Here is an 18,692-nt window from a genome sequence, read left to right as displayed (position 1 = left end):
GCTCGGAAGGCGGAAGGAGGAGGCGGCGGCGGCTGCGCGATCGTGTCGGGCCGCTCGGAGCCTGCGCGGGGCCGAGGGGAGAGGCCGAAGGGCTGAGGGGATGAGAGGAAAGGCCGCGGGGATGAGGGGATGAAGCTGAAGGGATGAAGGGAGAGGCCGAGGGGCTGAGGCCGCGGGGGAATGAGGGGATGAGAGGAGAGGCCGAGGAGCTGAGGGGACTAGGGAAGAGGCCGAAGGGATGAGGGGATGAAGCCGCGGGGGGATGAGGGGGAGAGGCTGCAGGGATGAGGGGCTGAGGCCAAAGGGATGAGGGAATGAAGCTGAAGGGATGAAGAGAGAGACCGAGGGGCTGAGGGGAGAGGCCGAAGGGACGAGGGGATGAAGCCAAAGGGATGAAGGGAGAGGCTGAGGGGCTGAGGCCGCGGGGATGAGGGGACTAGGGAAGAGGCCAAAGGGATGAGGGGAGAGGGTGCGGGGCCGAAGGGATGAGGGGATGAAGCTGAAGGGAGAGGCCGAGGGGCTGAGGCTGCGGGGGGAATGAGAGGAGAGGCCGAGGAGCTGAGGCCAAGGGGATGAGGGGATGAAGCTGAAGGGATGAGGGGACAAGGGGGAGAGGCTGCGGGCATGAGGGGCTGAGGCCAAAGGGACGAGGGGATGAGGCCGAAGGGCTGAAGGGAGAGGCCGCAGGGCTGAGGCCGTGGGGGGATGAGGGGGCTAGGGGAGAGGATGAGGGGATGAAGCTGAAGGGATGAAGGGAGAGGCCGCGGGCCCAGCGCCTCGTCAGAGGTTCCCTCCCCAGCCCTGCCCTGCCCATGGCCGCCCGTGTTGAAAACACGGAAAAGGAAAAAAAAAAAAAAAGAAACCCAAACAGAAAGAGATTTATTGATTTGAGGGGGTTTTTTTGTTTGTTTTTGTTTTTCTCCGCCAGGCCGCACCAGACTATGAACACGGTAACAGTCACCGAATGTACAACAAACATCCACAGTTAAATAGGGGAGGGCCGAGCAGCCCGAGGGGTGCAGAGTCAGGGGGCTTTTTACTCTTTTGTTTATTTCACCAGGAAAATGGAGAACGGGACCAAAAACACCTCCAAGGAACAGCGCTGGGCCCGGAGGAGAGCACAGGGACACCCAGCTCCTGCCAGGGCTCCAGAGTGAAGCCCCTGGGGGACACGGACAGCCTTGGGTTGCTCTGGTTTGAGAATAATTCATCCTATTCCTTCTGCACTGCAGAAATTAGGGGGGAGAAATCAATGCAAACTATTTGTCTATTTTGCCACCTGTGCCCTCACCGTGGTTCCTTACATGGGAAGGAGAATTCATGATACAGCAATTCCCAGGGATGCTTCTCTCCAGCAGCATTCAGTAAACCTGGGACACCCTAAAGCAGGTACTGAGAACACTGATTGATATGATTTGAGTTCAAGGAGGATGTTTTGCAATAGTTTTCTAGACCACCTTGTAGTTTTCAGCTTTTAAGTGACTGGTACAGGTCTCCTCAAGTCTATGCTCCTTTCCAACAAAGGTGAATGGAGCAAAATATTTTTTTAAACCCCACATCTGCAGTATCATTTAAGGGAAAGAGAGTCAGCTGTGCCTTTAAACAAACCTTTAAAGACTTTAAAATGGCTCTGGTAGAGCAGTATCCACTGCTGAAATCAGTGGGCTCCCAGATCCACTGCATGTAAAGATGCTCATCACTGCACTTGACGAAACAGGAGCTCTGGTTCTCATTAACTTTACTCATCTCTTTAATGCCCCAGCACGGTGGTACAGCAAGAAAAGCCAAATCCCAGGCACAAATTAATCCACATTTTAGCAAATCACTTCAGAGCCACCTCAGAACAGTTCTGAGCTGGTAATTATTTTCCATCTGATAATATCTCCTCATGCACAGTCACTATTTCCACACCTTATTAATGTTAATTAGCAAAGCAATACCTTCCTCTGCAAGGAACCAGACTTCATGTCCAGTCGGAGTATGAAGTTCTCTCACATCTCACAGCTTTCACTGCATGAGACCTGATGCCACAACCTGTAAACACCCGTAGCACTGACCCACACTGGTAATCCTCATCTAAATCTGGGGGGTACATATGGAAATGGGTCCTGGATTCACCCCCTGTGCAACACAAGAGAACAAATCCAAATAACCTCTCCGAGTTCTTCAGGCTCAAGGGCCAACAAACAAAACATCCTCCTTAGGTTTAGGTTTATAAATAAATGTATCCTGTTATGCACAGACATTCAGGGATGAGTTTTCAGGCAGTGAAAATAGGTTTAGACATACACAAAACGTCCCATCAGGAGACAGGGCAGTTGCAGTCATACACAAATACCAGAATGCATTAAATAACCAACAAGACCTGTGAAGGAGAATTATATTAGAACTAAAACAATACACTGCCTTTCAAGATAAACTTTCCCTTTCTGCTGGTCCCTAAATGCAAGATAAATTCTGTACACAGACCAGGTACAGGCAACCCTCAGAGATGGCTTTCTGTGTCCCGTGAATAGTGGTCCACTAGCATGTTTCTTGTGTGTTTCCTGAGTCCAGGGCTGGTCATTTTATGGACTTGTCCAAAGGAATTAGAATGCATTATCAACAGGATGATTTGGAAAATCACAGTAAACAACTCTCCATCCAGTCTTCAAGGGGAAATACACGTCCACTTTGAGGTGGGAACAGAGACAACTACCCCACATCTTCAGAGGTGTGTTCCTGGACCCTCATTTTCTCCTGACATAACTACCTTTAGGTCACAGCAGAAGCTGCTATGCAGGCTAAGCTGAGCCTCTTTTTGTTGACAGGCAAAGAAGTGATTTTATTTATTATTTTTCTGCAAGTAATGGAGGGGAAAAGAGCTACCAGGTGCTCCATACTACCTTTATCTGCTACTATGATTTCCATCAGTTTGTTCCACACAACGTGATTTTTAAGACTGCACTTTCCCTTCTTGCTGGAACTGCTCGGTGCAATAGGGCAGGGCAGACAGCATGTAAACAGTTCTGGAGGATTGGAAAAATAATAATTTAATGCACTGCTTCAGCACATCTTCACAGCTTCATTGTTACATCCATCCCTGCACACATACACAAAGAGCTTTGCTGCTGCTCTTTTTCTCCAGGCAGTCTGCTCACAGCAAGCTGGGCTGTTCCCTTTCACCTGGGCTGCTGAAGCAAAGAGACAGGCAGCAGATCTGCCACATTCTGACCATTTACATGATGTCTTCCTGTTGAACAGCTCCTATTAAAAATATACATACAGCATCATCTGCCAGTTGGCCTTCAGCTAGGCAAGCTTTTCTCCCATACAATTGAAATACAAGTTATTTACTGGAGTCACTTCCAAACAGGAAAAATAAGGACGACATGCCAAAAATAAAGTCCAGAGCAAGCAGAGGTTTCACTTCTCCTCTTGTCCTTTCTGTTAAAAGCTGCATAAAATGGCATCCCAGAAGGATTGGGAGGGTACTTCTTCATGGTCACTGGGGACTTAAACCCTCTTAAAGCATTAACAAGAGCTCCAAGTTGAAGTTAAGTGAGCAAATACTTTAATAAAACATATTGAGCTCCAGGATACCCAGACATCTGGGCTTTCAGGGGAGGTGACAAGCAGAAGCCAGTGGCACCACGGGGCTTCTTCACTCATGTTCTGCTGAGAAAGTTCTGGGCTTGGTGATGTGCACCTCACTGCTGCTGGGGGCTGTGGTGATGATGTACTGGGTGGTTTGCTGCTGACTGCTGGTTTGGGATTCCAGGGTATCCGAGGGGGCTGGAGGCTGGGAAACCCCAACCGGGACCTCGCTGGAGAGCGAAGAGTTTTGTTTGACATCCAGATCAGGCTGACCTTCAGATATCACATAGTGAGTCTGTGTGGGGAATACAAAGAGAAGTAGTAATGGTTGCATCTTCTCTAACCTTTTCACAGTTCTAATGGTCTGTACCTTTCCTGTTGCTGTGCTGCAAGACATTTTGGTAGGAACAGGGAAGTTGGAAATGAAGCTGCATTTCCTTTCAATTAATTTGAGAGCAACACAGCCCTTGTCCTTTGTTTTCAAACATTTGGTTAACTCACAAATGGTTAAACTAATTGCATGATTAACCCATCGCTACAAATTAAAATAGCAATTTTCAATTCCACTATTCTAAAATAGCCATTTTTAATGCAAGTATTCTGCAAGTTTTTTCCATTTTCTACATGTTCCAGCAGAAGTTGCATTTCCAGTGGTCCAGTATCAGCCACCCTTTCAGACAATACAGTCTGGACCTCTTCAGGTACAGTTACTCTCTACTATCTGTGTCCCAAACATCCCTTCAGCATTCCTTTAACCTTCAAACAGAAGGCTTTAAGCCTACGTTATTCTGGGTGAAAAAAAAGGGGCCATAATTGTTTTCCTTACCTGAGTGACTGCTTTCACTTGCCCTGTGTTGACTGTGGTGACTGGTGTCCCCACAGCCGTCTCTGTGATCACATACTGGCCTTGAGGAATGGTCATCATCTGAATCTCAGATGCTGAAACATGAACATTGGAGAATCAGGACCTTCAGTTAAACTCAAAGAACACCTTGAAAGATAATGTCTTAAGCCTGAAATAGTGGTTGTTGAGTAGAAGTTCAGGCCTTGGAAAACTACAGGCCTCAAGAGAGTTATGCCAGCCAGCTGCAGGTTTGGCAACTCATGCACAGACAGCACATCCTGTTCTTGCCCAAGATACACTGGAATACCATCCAGAGCTGCATGGACATGAGAAATAATTTCATGTCCCCAACTTCTGCATGATTCTTTCAAGCATCCACCCAAATCTGAACAAGCTACTTGCTCTCCAACACATGGATACTTGCTGAATTCAAGTTCTTTGGAATAAAAGGAACCCAGTCTACCTGCCCAAACCACGCACCAGATGATTACAGGACTACAATTGAAAAGCCAGTGGAAACATTTTCCTTTGCCCCAAAGTGTTTCTCTTCTTGGACAAAAGCTTAATGAGGTCTGGAAACACTATCCCATTTGCTAGCCGGAGAAATGGAGCTAGTGCCACACAGTAGCCAGACTGCTAGTGAGAGCTCCTGGTGACACTTACAGTAGCTGCGAAATGAGTTCCAGGTGCTGGGGAGGTACGTGTGCTGGACTGAAGATCCTTGCTGCTGCTGGAGGGCCTGGTTTGGGGCAGGTGTAGTTGTCTGCATCTGTGAGGGGCTGAGTTCCTGCTGAGATTGCTGTGAGGAAGGGCTCAAAGGCTGACCCCCAACCTAGAAAAAAAAAAAAAGGTGTGTTGTCAGTGTACCAAGGATTTCATACTTCCATACTGGTACAAACATATCCTTTTTATTAAGGGCAAACATGGGAAGTTTCTATAGCATATTGAGCACAGGAACTGCAAAGCTCTCTTCCCTCTCCCCCAGCTTGTTTCACTCTGTGGTTAGTAAGCAGAGATCAAGAAAATGAAATAGATTGTTGCTTGCCGAAGGTTGCATAAGTCTGGCAGACAACCAAGAGGAGAGGCTAAAATCTACCAAGCACCACGAAGAGCTGAACTTCAAATATTTGAAGGATGCCAGTTTCCATTTAGCCAACTTTTTATTTGGCTGACTTAATTTAAGCTGCAAATTTATCTGTTCCCAGCCATTTATCTCTACCTTGTACAGACAGAAAAATAAACCACAAGAAATCCCCCTCCCCATACACCCTAGGGACATCTGGGATCTACTGGCTGATGTCAGAGATGTCCATGTGAGAGCTATTTCATATGTGGTCCTTTGAATGGCAGAGAAAAGACTAGCTCCTGCAACAGCACAGGCAACATGCCAGCTGAGCAGACAGGTAGGGAAAGAATTCCCACAAGAGAAGAGTGTGATACCTGGGATGGTGGCTGAGTTGCTGGTGCTGGCTCTGTCACCTGGATGTGCTGCACCTGGATGGCATGCTGGGTGTAGGTCTGGGGGTCATGGAGCTGCCCAACGTCCACTGTGGAGTGCTGGGACTGGTGAGGTGAGGTAGCCTGGAAAGAAAATATCAAAGCAGAGGCTTATACTTAAAATTCTTTGCAGAAGCAGCCATGTGAACTTCTTCTGTTGTAGAAGGTGTGAACAATGAGGTGTAACCCTTAGTGAGGCCATGGAGCAGTCCTGTTCAAACCTGTGTTTACCCTCTTGGCACTCCTGAGAGATAAAGAAATGCACTTGGCAGATGTAATGGCACAGGGAAGGTGACATCTCAGTGCTATCAGTGGAAAGGAGTTGCCTGAGGTCACATAAGCTGCCTGTGGCAGACACTAGACTTAAATCCAAGGGTCTGAAAAGCAGGATTAGTGTCAACCCCTGGACCATCCTTCTTTGTAAGCACCTTTCTACAAGATGCAGACATACTGAAGACCTGAGTAGCCAATACTGTAGTTTGGCATAGCTCTCTATCAAGGCAAGTGCTCAGAGCCTTACTGATTAAAGACTTTTCTGAGCAACACTTGCTAATAATACCAACTGGAGTAATTTAATTACAAGTCTCAGACCTTGATAAAATGAATATTAGCTGCAGGAATCAGTATTCATACTCTTGTATCGTTAGAAGAGCTGCAGTCAATGTTAACTGAGGCAATTGTTTAGACCTTTATTAACCAAAGTCATAACCTGATTTGTAATGAGGGGCCAGAGAGAACACAGAATTTCAGATTCAAATTCAAACACATGGTAGTTTCAACTTCTCCTAGTAGATAATAGATTTGAAGGCTACAGTGAGTTCTTGCAGCTGCCCAAGTGATTTTCTTCACCTCAACTACTCCAGTTACACTTTTTATTTTTAGGAGGCTGTTCAGCATCAGAGAGTGAATATTCTAATAGGGGAAAAAGCAAGTGCTTTTTGTACTTCCAAATTTTGGCTCACTGAGAACAAGGAAGTACAAATTTGTCCTTTCAGCTGCAAAAATGGGTCACCCACTGACCCACTTTCCTAGTTGTTGGAAGTTCCAGTTCCTAGAGACTCAAGTGGAGGTGCCCAGATGGGCAGAACTAAATTAGGACTGTGTTGATATGTCTCCAACAAGCTGATCAAGACTGGCAGGACTGTTTATGCTCAGTGCACCATGCACACAATGAAACCCTAAGATTAACCCATCCATTTATCTCTAAAACAGCCTGTGCTACTTTTAATTACCATTCCTCAACCAACTTCCAAGCACTGCAGCTCCAAGAAAGCACAGGTTTGATATGGAAAGGGTCAAAAGGGGTCAAGTCCCCCAACAGGCGACTCACCTGGGCCACTTGAACGACCTGCAGCTGTATGTGCTGAGGCTGCTGCAAGCCTGTTGTGGACTGAGACACTGGGATGTACTGGATCCGCTGGTAATCTCCCTGGGGAGTCCTATAGTCTGTGGTGAGGGTCTGGGATATCTCTGTCATGGCTTGGGTCAGCAAGTCTGTTGTCTGAGGTGGAGAGAAATACAGACCATCAGCACATATTGTCCACTGCACTGAACACTCCTGCAGGGCTGTAGGGTTTGTTTTTTCATCACACAGAATCTACACTTACACCAGTGGGGTCACAAGCAAGCACCAGGGATCATCCCCTGGGATTGCTCCCTTCTGTCTAAATGCTTCCCAGGACCATTAAGGGCTAACTTACAATAATGAGAGAATTATTTTCATCTTCTGACTTAAGGGTATTCTACTAGACAACTAAAATCTTTCATTTGTAAAGACCTGACTTAGAAACTAAGTCAAAAAGTGCTTCTTGGACATATTCTGCCTTTCCTCCTCACCTGCCAGAGTGATACTCTTCTTGACAAGTCTATTTCTAAAGTGTGTAAAGATATTTAGGACCTAACTAACCAGATTCATGAGGCAAACAGAATCCTGATTGAATCTGCCCATTTTCAAATCAAAATGTTTTATCCAATTTCAGTCTTCAAATACTAAGTTTTAAACTGTGGTTATTAAGATTTTTAAAACTATGCAGAATCCCAGCAGCACTAAAAGACACAAGACTGATTTTTTTTTTAGCCTCAGCTGTCACATCTGTAGCAGCTGATGTATTCATTGTGGAGAGCCCAGCCACTGGATTGCTCAGTTCTGCACTGTCAAAAGGAATTCAGAAAGATTTTGTCTCCTCTGAACAGTTTGATCCAGTCCCCAGTCATGGTTAAATGTGCCCTCTTGATCCCAAGGACTGCCAAGACCTCAAGAGAACAGTCCCTTTGAAAATCCATGAGGTGTATTCCTGAATTAGGCCTCTCTGAAAGTGTCAGTAGCATATGGGTCTGAATCATGGAATGGTTTGGGTTGTAAGGACCTTAAAGATCATATATCATTCCAACCCCCTGCATGGGCAGGGACACCTCCCACCAGCCCAGGCTGCTCCAAGCCCCATCCAACCTGCCCTTCAACACTGCCAGGGATGGGGCAGCCACAGCTTCCCTGGGCAACCTGGGCCAGGGTCTCACCACCCTCACACTCCAGAATTTCCTCCTCATGTCTCATCTAAATCTCCTTGTCAAAAGTCCCTCCCCAGCTTTCCTGTCAGTGCCATTCAGGTACTGAATGAAAGGAGGGAATGGAGCAGGGCAAAATGGCAAATCCTTGGAGATCCAAAGAGAGAAGATGTTTCTGGCAGAGCAAAACTACAACACAGATTCAGGAACAGAAGTGATCTCAAATAATGTCCCAACACATGCTTTAAAATGATGCCTGCCAAGTAAACACTAAGACTACCATACCAGCAGGATTCTGTTCTGTTCTGTTTCCCTCCACTGGCCTGATCTAAGGTGTCCTTACCACAACAGTCTCCCCAGTGGTGCTGTCAGTGGTCAGAACAGCAGGAGTGGAGCTGATGACCGCAGTGGCCAGCGGGGCATGGATGGTGTTGAGGAGCTGAGCAAACTCTGGGTGCTTCTTGCGGATGTGCTGCACCATCTTTGTCTACAGAAAGATACAAAACAGCATTAGGAAATGGCCAGCAACCCTGGTATGGGCCAACTGAAATCAAACAGCTCTATGGACTCTTCTAGGTTTCCCTCAGTAAGGCAGCAGCAGGCTTCACACTGGGATGCTCTGGTTAATAAGAAGAAAGTAAAGATCACAAAGTTGCTGCTGCTGAGAGCTATCTGATACTGAAATATTGCCCCAAACATCACAGCCCATAAGCTTTTTACTCCAACACAGCTAAATATGTTTGGGACATTTTCCAGAGGTCACCTGCTCCACATTTTATTTTCTACTCTTCTCCCTTGTCACAGAATCACAGAGTGGTGGGGGTTGGAAGGGATCTCTGGAGATCATCCAGTCCAACCCCTCTGTCACAAGAGGATCCCCTAGAGCAGATCCCACAGGAACATGTCCAGGTGGGTTTGGAATGTCTCCAGGGATGGAGACTCTACAACCTCCTTGGGCAGCCTGTCCCAGTGCTCCGTTACCCTCAGGGTCAAGAAGTATTTTCTCATCATCTCTGTCAGTGAGCAGTTCCCAAGCTTCTCTGTGACTGCACTCTGGTAACATTTCCATTTCTTCTTTCAAGCACACGCCCTCTATTTAGGGAACCTTTCTTCCAGAAGCCAAGCAAGCTGTGCCTGTGCTGTCAGCATGCAGCATGAAACCAGCACTGCCTCGGAATAAAAGAGCTCTGCTTGCCAACTGACAGATGACTGAGCCCCTGGTGAAAAAGTATCCCCCGAAATGTTGCTGAGGGATGAGGCACCCCCATACCTTGCTGCTGTACTGCTTGGAGCAGTGGGGACAGCAGACTGGAGGGGTGGCAATGGTGCCTGTCAGCTGTGTGTGGGTGCTCAGCATGGGATCTGGCTCTCCCGGGCCTGCGGGGCGCAGCTTCCGGATGCTTGGAGGTAGCTCAGCACCAGGGTGGTTCTTCAGGATGTGTGCTTTGCGTTTGCTGGCACTCTTGTACACCTGCAGGGTGAAGATTTGGAATGGAAATGGTGTCATCCTGATGTCTGGACACAAAACAGCTCCTGGTTATCTTCGCCTGCAAGGCCTGCATGTCGCTTTGGACAACGTGCTTAGTTAAATCTCCAAAACAATTGCAACAGAATTCATCCACAGACATGCACCTTCTAGTGGTTAATCAGCCTGTAAAAGCAACCCCTTTTGGGATGGCATGCAGGAGGCATTTCAGAACATGTGTGCTGCAACAGAGCAAAGTGGGACAGGAAGGCAAAGAGGAACACTTTTTTGCCTGAAACTGGGAAGTTCAAATGTCAGAGAATCCACTGATCACCACAGTTATAATGTATCCAATGTTAATTTGTCATGAGGGCTCATGCCCCACCTCTTGCACAAAGAATTAAATCAAGTTGCCTTGGCTTAAGTGCCCTTTGTCTTTCTTTTGGATAGTGCTGCAGCAACGTTGCTGGCAAGCACCTCAAGAAAGCTACAGACCCTGCTAGATGTTTCTGTGCAGAGACAAACTGGTTACATACAGGTCTAGGACTAAGCTACAGGGGGGTGACTTCCTTACATACCTTATCACAGTACTGACAGAAGTAATCTCTGTTGGGTTTGATGATGGGCAATGTGAGCTCTGGCACCTCTTCTATTTTCATGTCTGGATGTCTCTTTGATAAATGATTTACCTTAGGAGAAAGAAACAAGGAGAACAAGAGAGCATATTACAGATGGAAGTCAAGCAATTGCTTCTTCTCCTAGACACGGGTAGCAACCAAACCACTGCTAGCCTGCAGCACCAGAAGCATTTGTTGCTGCAAGGGTTACTGTGCATTCAGTCAACTGCTGAAGGTAAAAATGGTCAGGCTAGATCTCATTTACAGTTTCTCTCATCAAAATAAGATAGGAAGGGTTAAAATAGCCACAACTCTCTTGCAGCTTGATGAGGTAATGTAAAGGACCTCTGCCCAGGGAGGCCTTTGCTAGCAAGGATCACAACACTCATTAAACATCTGCAAATAACATTTGCTGCAGAACACCTTCACACAGTGGTAGTTACAGGGAATGGCCAGGAGAGGCCCCTCAAGAAGGGCAAGAAACAAAAAACCAGGAAAGACAGGAAAACCGAGCTGTAAGGCTGCACTAGGCAATACATCTTCTGACAGATGTCTTACATGCCAGCCAGGATTAGTGTCCAGATATGGCAGTGACAACCAGACAGACAACACAGGCCATGAAATGCACCAAGGAACATATTTGCTGCAGACACAAGACACAGTTTTAAAGAAGGTCTATAAACCCAGCTCAGCCACACAATTCTCCCGCTTTCACAGCATCCTGGCGTTGCAGCCATTGGAATTCCATCTTCATTCCTTGACTACTCATCAGCATGGAGGACAGAAGCTGTAAGATGCTGGGGCCCTCACCAGCATGCCCCTCCTGCGGAAGCCCATCATGCAGAGCCGGCACTTGAACATGAAGCTCTCGTAGTCGGTGGACGCGATGCGGGGCTTGAAGGTCTTGGAGCGGCTGATCCGATCAGCTTTCTTGGCCTCCCTCTCTGGGTTGTGCATCCTCTGCATGTGCTCTCGCAGCTTGTCTTTCCTCTAGGGAAAGAACAATTGGGAACAAAAACATCAACATTGTTTCCTGCCTTGCTAGCTGGTGACAAGGAAGAGGCACAAGGTCATTCTGACACCTCTTTTCCTCTCCAGCGCTGCCATGAGTTGGTTGCTCAGCCATAAAAGCAGGAGCCAAACTAATGGTAGTTTAGCTGCCTCTGTGAGAATGAACCCCTCCACTCTGGCTTTTCTTTGGGTTTATCCAAAATAGTAGTGCTCAACTCTACAGGGCTGAAAACTTAGGAGGACCTCTGCAACAGAGCTGAACCTGCTGCCCAGATGCAGTCCAGCCTCTCTGGGCATGCTCTGTCCAGAATGTGCTTCTTCACCCCAAAGGATCCAGTGCCTCAGTATCCCATAAGAAACCAAGCGACAAGGAACAGGCTGCTGCCACCACAGTGTACCTGGCTCAGAGCCTGCTCCATCTAGAGGGATCCGGAAAGATATCTGGATGTCACATGCTGACAAGAAGCATCCCATGGACATGGGCAACTTGGCCAGGGATATTATTAATCCACTGATATCAGCAAGCTTTCTTCACTAAACTGATAAAAGCAATATAACCCAAGCTCCTGGCAATTGAGCTGCATAATGACCCAGTTCTTAATGAGCAGATGAAACTTCTTTTGCTATCAAATTACTAGAACTAAGATCTCACAGATCCTGTTACGGAGCAGAACGTGCCCCTTGTCCACCAGAAGTGAACGCTGTAGCTCACCCATGACACAAAGCAGTGCACGCCAACTGGCAGGTGTTGGTTTCTTCCAGCTTGAAGAGGTTGTCTACTTGAAGGAGGGTAAAGAATGGTGTCCAGGGGGGACCTCACCTTGAACTGCTTGCCACAGGTGGAGCACAGGAAGTCCTTGCGGTCCGAGTGCCGCAGCATGTGCAGGCGCAGCTTGTCGGGCCGGCAGAAGGCCTTGTCACACTCTGTGCACTGGTAGATCTTCTCCGAGTGGAAGCTGCGCACGTGCTTCTTCACCTGGAATTGCAGAAACATGGGATTTACTGCAGAGGGTATGCTAGAGCAGCCCAGGAAGCTCTTAGCAAAAAGGAAAGAAAAAAAAAAAAAAGAGAGAAAAAAAGGTTCTAAGTTCTCTAATCTGCCTTGGCTTGAGAAGCGTTTGATCAGCACAGCTGACATTTTGGCAGTAGTTTCTAGGAAGCCACAACATCTTTGTGATCCATCTGGACAGACCACTTGATTTCACAGAATCTTAGGGGTTGGAAGGGACCTGGGAAGATCACCCAGTCCAACCCCCCTGCCAGAGCAGGATCACCCAGAGCACATCACACAGGAACGTGTCCAGGGGGGTTTGAATGTCTCCAGAGAAGGAGACTCCACAGCCTCTCTGGGCGGCCTGTCCCAGGGCTCTGTCACTCTCACAGCAAAGAAGTTCTTCCTGATATTCACATGGAACCTCCCATGCTCCAGTTTGCATTTCCATTTCCTCAAGACTGATTCTTGAAGGCATCAGTTATTGCACAGTTGAGCATTGAATGGGCAGCAAAAGTCTGATGGACCATTTTCCTGAATCATCCTCCAGTTAACACATTCAGCTGAGATTCATTATCTTCACTTAACATACAAGAATTCTAAATGAGAGGACTAATTACTTTCAATCAGAGAGAATGAGCTTCCAATTACAATGGGCAAAAGACCAAACAAAAATAACTAGGACAAAAGAGCATTTGCATGCCATTCCTGAATGGCAGTTACTTCTGCATACTTTGGGACTATCCTTGACCTCTTCAAGCATCTACTGGGATTTTTTTTTCCCCCCAATAAAGTAACTAATGAGGTCTGACATTTGAAATGCAAGCACTACTCAAGGAGAGGATCTCTAATTAATTCTTCACCATCTTCTCATACTGATCATACATGGAACAACTCGGTATCTTCATCTGTTCCACACAGAAGTATTTAAGTAGGCAGCAATCTATGGTGACTAGACCTAATTATTCACATAGCACCAAATGAAAAATAACATCTTTCAATTCCAAAATAGAGCTGAGTAGCTGGAAAGACGCTGAGGGACCTTCTTCTGACAGGAAAGTTTATGGGGAATTAGGTTGCAGTACAACATTTTTGAATCATCAACATTTACAGAAGATAAAGGGTCACCTGTAATGACCAAGAGTGTTCAGGACCTCTGCTTTAGGTGTTTTCTGGGGATAAGGGACCACCCCTCACACAGAACAGTGACTTCTAATGCCAGACTGAAGTACCACATCTGATCATTTAGTGGAAAGAGCACCTCAGTGGCGTGAAGACAACATCAAGCAATGCTTGGTTCCTCTTCCTTATTAATTTCTGACTGATGTGGACCCCTCAATCTTGCAAGCATGAGGTGACATGCAGCATTGCACAACAACACTGCTGAAAAGTGCATGACCAGAGGGCTTGAAGGAGACCCAGAGGGCAGTACTTCCAATCAGGATGGCTTCTCACCTGGATAAAATCCGGGAAGCGCTTCTTGCAGGTAGGGCAGGTGAAGTAGCCATCATTGACATGGATGGCCACGTGGTCTTTCAGCAGATCCAAGCGGTCAAAGGACTCGGGACAGAAAATGCAGGAATATGTTTTCTGGTCCATGTGGAACTTCATGTGGCTCTCGAGAGCCCCGCTGTTGATGAAGCCCTTGTTGCAGATGTCACAAGTCAAAGGGCAATTCCCTTCCCGGCCGTGGAAGCGCAGGTGCTGATCCAGCTTGTCCTTCTCCCTGAAGGCCTTTCCACACTGCAGGCATTTGAAGGGGCGGAAAGACTTCCGGATGAACAGGTGCTGGAGAGCTGCATTCTGAAAGAAACAGCCAGGAGACATTAGGACTTACAGATTCTTGATCCAACTAGTTTCAAGATTAAATACACCAGCTGACCGGCGAGTCTAAACTTCTACAAAAAGCCTCAGCGTTCCAGACACTGCCTGCACGTGACGGGAGGGGAGGCTGTGGCAGACAGAAGTTGAGATCCCCCTGCAGTTCCACACTGGGTTAGCAGAACCCAATGCAGGAGCTTCCTCTCCAGTCCCTGGTTTCTGCTGATTGAGCTGCTTGTCTTCAGTGGGGCATTTTTTTTTGGTAAAAAACCCACCACCCTAAGCTCCACCTGAAGTACAGACCTGGGCTGGGGAAAAGCTGCAATTCCAGCTGATTTTTGGGGACTGGGTGACAAGTTCAGGCACCATACAGAGGAAGGGTGAGCCAGAGCTCTGTACTTCACACAGGAGCAGGGCTTATGCAATTCCACAGCCCTTTACAAACTCAGCTTCTGCACCAAAGGTCACCAGAGACGTGCAGCAGTGGTTTAGCATTGCCTGGAAAAGTTCTGATGGAACATACATTTAAGAGATAATGCTCTAAACCTTTTTTTTTCCCCCATCAAAAAGAAGCTTAGATTTTCAAGACATGACAGCAGGGGCAGAATGGCATGTTTACAAGGAATGGGTAAGTACTTGTGAACAATTTGCCTGTCATTAGCATCTATCATGTGCAAGAGCCTGTAAATGAAGAAAGATGAAAGACAAACACACCAGAGGAACTGAACAGATTCTGTTGTCTACTCAAAGGGTTAAGCTTGAAAGTGCTTTTCTTGATATTGCAAGAGACTAAGAATATTGTGAATTGAGCATAATGTGTTGTACAGATATTAATTTTAAAATTTAATACACTGGGCTGCCCTTCTGTTTTTCTCCACCTCCACTGTGCACAATTTCTTTTCAGTCCCTGCTTTGTTTTGGCATGCACCTCCCTTCAGTCTGCCTTCTCTGCAACATTATTGTTCTCTTTTCCCTTTCTCTCCTTCAGTCCTGATGCCTGCCCTGCCTGCTGGAGGAGCAGATGCTGCTGGACCTGTTGCCTGGAGAAACAGGCAAGTGAGCCCTGTGCCTGCATTTTAATATTGGATGAGGATTTTTACACAGGACAGTTGCAAAGCTGGAAGTCAGTCTCACCTCTGCATGCTGTGGCATTCCACTGCACACTGTCACCATGCTGACCTGAGAGCACTCTGCACCACTGCCATTCCTCAGCAAGATGTCTAAGGAGTATCTACTCTTCTCCATGTACACAGAACCACAGAACCATGGAACCATGAGGTTCCAACCACGCGGTTCTAACCTTGAGATTCCAACAGACCTTAAAGATCATCAGGTTCCAACCTCCCTGCTACGAGCAGGGACACCTCCCACCAGACCAGGCTGCACAAGCCTCATCCAACCTGCCCCTGAACACCTCCAGGGACAGGGCAGCCACAGCTTCTCTGGGCAACCTGGGCCAGTGCCTTCCTACCCTCATGGGGAAGAATTTCTTCCTGATGTCTAACCTAAATCTCCCCTCTTTCAGTTTAAAACCATTACCCCTTGTCCTCTCCCTCCCTGCCCGTGTCCCAAGTCCCAGCTTTCCTGGAGCCCCTTCAGGCACTGGAAGGTGCTCTCAGGTCTCCCTGGAGCCTTCTCTTCTCCAGGCTGAACACCCCAACCCTCTCAGCCTGCCTCCAGAGCAGAGCTGCTCCAGCCTCTGATCATCTCCACAGTCTCCTCTGGACTCTCTCCAACAGCTCCATGTCTTTCCTTGGTTGTCCTTCTTCCCCCAACATACCAATAAAAGCTTTTCTTACTCTTCTTTGCATCCCTGGCAAGACTTAATTCCATCTGGGATCCAGCTGTCCTAACCTGATCCTTAGCTGCCTGGACAACTTCTCTGTAGTTCTCACAGGGTACTTGCCTTCCCTTTCAGATGTTACATGCAGAACTTGCACCATGATATCTAGAGAAGCAGCACTAGGAGGTGGCTGGCACCTGTGATTACACAGGTTCAACATGACATACTTTTCCATGAGATTCATTCAAGACTTCTACAAACAGATCTCCCTGCTCTCCTCTCTCCTTTTCTCATGGGAATGTAGAGGCTGACATCTGCTGTGTCACTTAAGCATGTGCCAACAGCTGACTCTGAGAAAAAGTTAGGAGCTCTTCTGCTGGAACAAGGAAACAGTTTGGGAATACTGTGGACTGCTAAGATTAAATTACTGCACCTGGATCCTTTTCACCATCTGAACTGCAGAGGGAAACCTCTACTTTCATTCCAGGAAAAGGACCACAACAGCAACTGTTCTACTATAAAAAAGCTAACAGTTGCATGGAGGAGCCCCAGCTGAGCCCTCCCATGAACTGTCATCACATCCATTCTCCATTTTACAAATGGAGAAGTGGAGACAATGGGAAATACATGGATCTGCTCTAAGTCACACCGTGAGTTGGAAAGATAGACACAGGCTGTGTAAAGATGAATGTGTTGCTGGGAGCCAGAAGTATGATTTTTCCCCTTAACATCAGTGTTATGCTAATAAACCAAATAGTTAAGAGACGCACATCAAGGTCTTAACTCCACTATTATTGTACTTTGCTGTTTGTAGCCCCTAACAGTGTGAGGGGTCAGACAGCAGAGGCCAGACCTCCAGAACATGTACATCAGCATAGTCCCCTTGCTATCTCAAGGGCAACAGAAGTGGGAAATGTTTTACTGCTCCTTGGTTAGATAAACTCTCAGCTATAAAAACAGAAAGATAACTAAGTGTTGTCTCATTAGCTGATAACTTGGCCCAGTGCAAACAACTGCATAAACAAATCCTCCAAACTTTAAGATGGATATTACAGTGTTTCATCCAAGCCATTTACTCTTATAATATTCACCTTAAATTTGCAATTAATTCATATGAAAAGAACTAGAAGAATGCAAATTGTTATCCAGATAACACTTAGTTCTGGACATTGGCTGCTTAAAGGATAACAAATGTGACAGCTTATGAGGCATGGTCAGTCAGGACAGGATTTGGACAAAACAGCAAGGAAGGCGATGTTGTTACGTACCACTTGATTAGATACAGCAAAAAACCAATGAAAAAAAAAAACCAGACCAAACCTACCTGCAGCTCCAGCTGAGCAGGCAGCATTGAGGGAAAGAAAAATACTGATGTTATGCAATGGACTTTAAAACAGAAGCCTTGACTTCTGCAACAGTCACGCTTCTGCAGGTCACTAGGAGGGCCAGCTCTTCCAGCTAGAGTTTACTCTCTACTTGGGCAAAACTCCTTTGAGGTTTTTGCCTCAGGAAACACTAAGTAGATCTTCAAGGTTTACCCTGCAGTTAATAACTGCCCAAAGGGAGTTAAAGGGCAAAGATAAAAACCACAGATAATCTTGAAGGTGTTTTGTGACCTTTTATGTTTTCTCAGAGTTGACTAATAATGATGTAATGCATACTGCAGAGCCACAGTGAGAATGAAATGCTTTTAGCAGCAGGGAATAATTAGGGCAGGATGGCAACAGGATAAGGATTAGAAGAGTGAAAAAATTAAGGAGTAGAGACTTTATTTTAACCTCTTCTTACTGTTTGTACTCTTCGTTATACAACCGGTCGCATTTCTTTCAGCACGAAGGAAGTGACTGTGCTTTCCAAATCATATCCCTATCCCTGCCAATTCCTTCCTCTGAGTAAAGCAGTTACCTACACAAAGAACATTTTAGGATCAGGTTTGTATGTTAAAAAAAAAAACAACAAACAAAAAAACACACCAAAAAAATCAACCAAAAAAAGAGGCAATTTGGAAATGCAAATGTTTCTGGGATCAGCCCATAGACACACTCGGGACACAGCCCAGAATTTAATTAAAAGCAAATATTCACTTTGGCTGCAGAAGACAACATTCCTCTATTTTGTTACAAAAATATCTTGAAAGGTGAGTGTCTCTTTTCAATACTAAGGATGTGACTGCCATAGTGAAGGTCTGATCTCCAAGGAAACTCCAGACTCTAAAGCAAATGCCAAAAGACAAACTGATCCTATCAGAACCTGAACCCTGGGGCACCAGCCATCAGTGCTCCAGCTCCAATGAAAGCTCTCTCCGTGCACCACTGCCAAGGTTCAAACCTTGAGAATCAAGGTTTAAGCCTTGGAAAAGTTCAAGCAACTCACAAAGAATTAGTTTTTGAAAATTAAATCTTCTGTGAGTAACATGGAAGAACTAAAGCTCCACTGGTGTCCATGTCATGATCACATCAAGACTCCACCTGTTCTTTGCAAGGGAATGATGTACTACACATCTTAAACCCAAATGTTTGCTTGCTTGTCGTGTCAAGTGCTTGTTATTATAAGAAGCTGCTGTGAGTAGTTGAACTGAATGA

At 46.4% G+C, this 18,692-nt stretch overlaps 1 protein-coding gene across 5 annotated transcripts in view; it reads right to left on the bottom strand.

Moving 5' to 3' along the window:
* Positions 1-2,797: 2,797 nt before the first annotated feature.
* The window catches only part of PRDM10 (PR/SET domain 10), a 43,564-nt gene continuing 27,669 nt past the window's right edge, over positions 2,798-18,692 (bottom strand). For all 5 annotated transcript variants that reach the window (XM_051638476.1, XM_051638481.1, XM_051638479.1 and 2 more), the window contains 11 exons: positions 13,962-14,309; positions 12,336-12,491; positions 11,315-11,494; positions 10,466-10,576; positions 9,693-9,893; positions 8,766-8,909; positions 7,248-7,418; positions 5,861-6,001; positions 5,084-5,252; positions 4,403-4,515; positions 2,798-3,871 (listed from right to left, as the gene is read on the bottom strand). In XM_051638476.1, coding sequence (XP_051494436.1) covers positions 3,644-3,871; positions 4,403-4,515; positions 5,084-5,252; positions 5,861-6,001; positions 7,248-7,418; positions 8,766-8,909; positions 9,693-9,893; positions 10,466-10,576; positions 11,315-11,494; positions 12,336-12,491; positions 13,962-14,309 — 1,962 coding nt within the window. In that variant the 3' untranslated portion in view covers positions 2,798-3,643. The remainder of the gene's footprint in view (positions 3,872-4,402; positions 4,516-5,083; positions 5,253-5,860; positions 6,002-7,247; positions 7,419-8,765; positions 8,910-9,692; positions 9,894-10,465; positions 10,577-11,314; positions 11,495-12,335; positions 12,492-13,961; positions 14,310-18,692) is intronic.

Source organism: Apus apus, chromosome 22 (genome assembly GCF_020740795.1).
Source record: "Apus apus isolate bApuApu2 chromosome 22, bApuApu2.pri.cur, whole genome shotgun sequence".
Classification (NCBI taxonomy): Eukaryota; Metazoa; Chordata; class Aves; order Apodiformes; family Apodidae; genus Apus; species Apus apus.
Note: the sequence above shows the minus strand (reverse complement) of the source record. Positions and strands in the feature narration are given on the sequence as shown.